The sequence below is a fragment of the Chaetura pelagica genome, unplaced genomic scaffold, assembly GCF_000747805.2.
Source record: "Chaetura pelagica isolate M959 unplaced genomic scaffold, ChaPel_1.0 scaffold45, whole genome shotgun sequence".
NCBI lineage: Eukaryota > Metazoa > Chordata > Aves > Apodiformes > Apodidae > Chaetura > Chaetura pelagica.
In genome coordinates, this window is record NW_009953217.1 from 2,871,257 (window position 1) to 2,871,521 (window position 265).

The 265-nt window shown below is 69.8% G+C and overlaps 1 protein-coding gene across 1 annotated transcript in view; it reads left to right on the top strand.

The window, feature by feature from the left end:
• The first annotated feature begins 79 nt into the window (after positions 1 to 79).
• NOC4L (nucleolar complex associated 4 homolog (S. cerevisiae)) overlaps positions 80 to 265 on the top strand; it is a 6,803-nt gene continuing 6,617 nt past the window's right edge. Inside the window, exon 1 of the mRNA XM_009997642.1 lies at positions 80 to 172. Coding sequence (XP_009995944.1) covers positions 101 to 172 — 72 coding nt within the window. The 5' untranslated portion in view covers positions 80 to 100. The remainder of the gene's footprint in view (positions 173 to 265) is intronic.

Here is a 265-nt window from a genome sequence, read left to right on the forward strand (position 1 = left end):
GGGGCAGGGTGGGGGGGGGGCTCTGCCGCCCGCAGCTTCAGCGCCGCTTTGTGCTCCCCCCTCAGGCACCCGCAGCGCTGAGGACACGTACAAGGTGTGGATGAGGCACCGCTACAGGGACTGCGTGGGCTGCCTGGCCGAGCTCATGGGGCACGAGGCCTTCGCGGTCAAGGTGGGTCCTGAGCTGAGACACGAGGTCACCCGGGGGTCCCTTGCGGTGCAGGAGCAGCTGTTCCTGCTGTGCTGTGTGGGAGGGCAGGGCCCA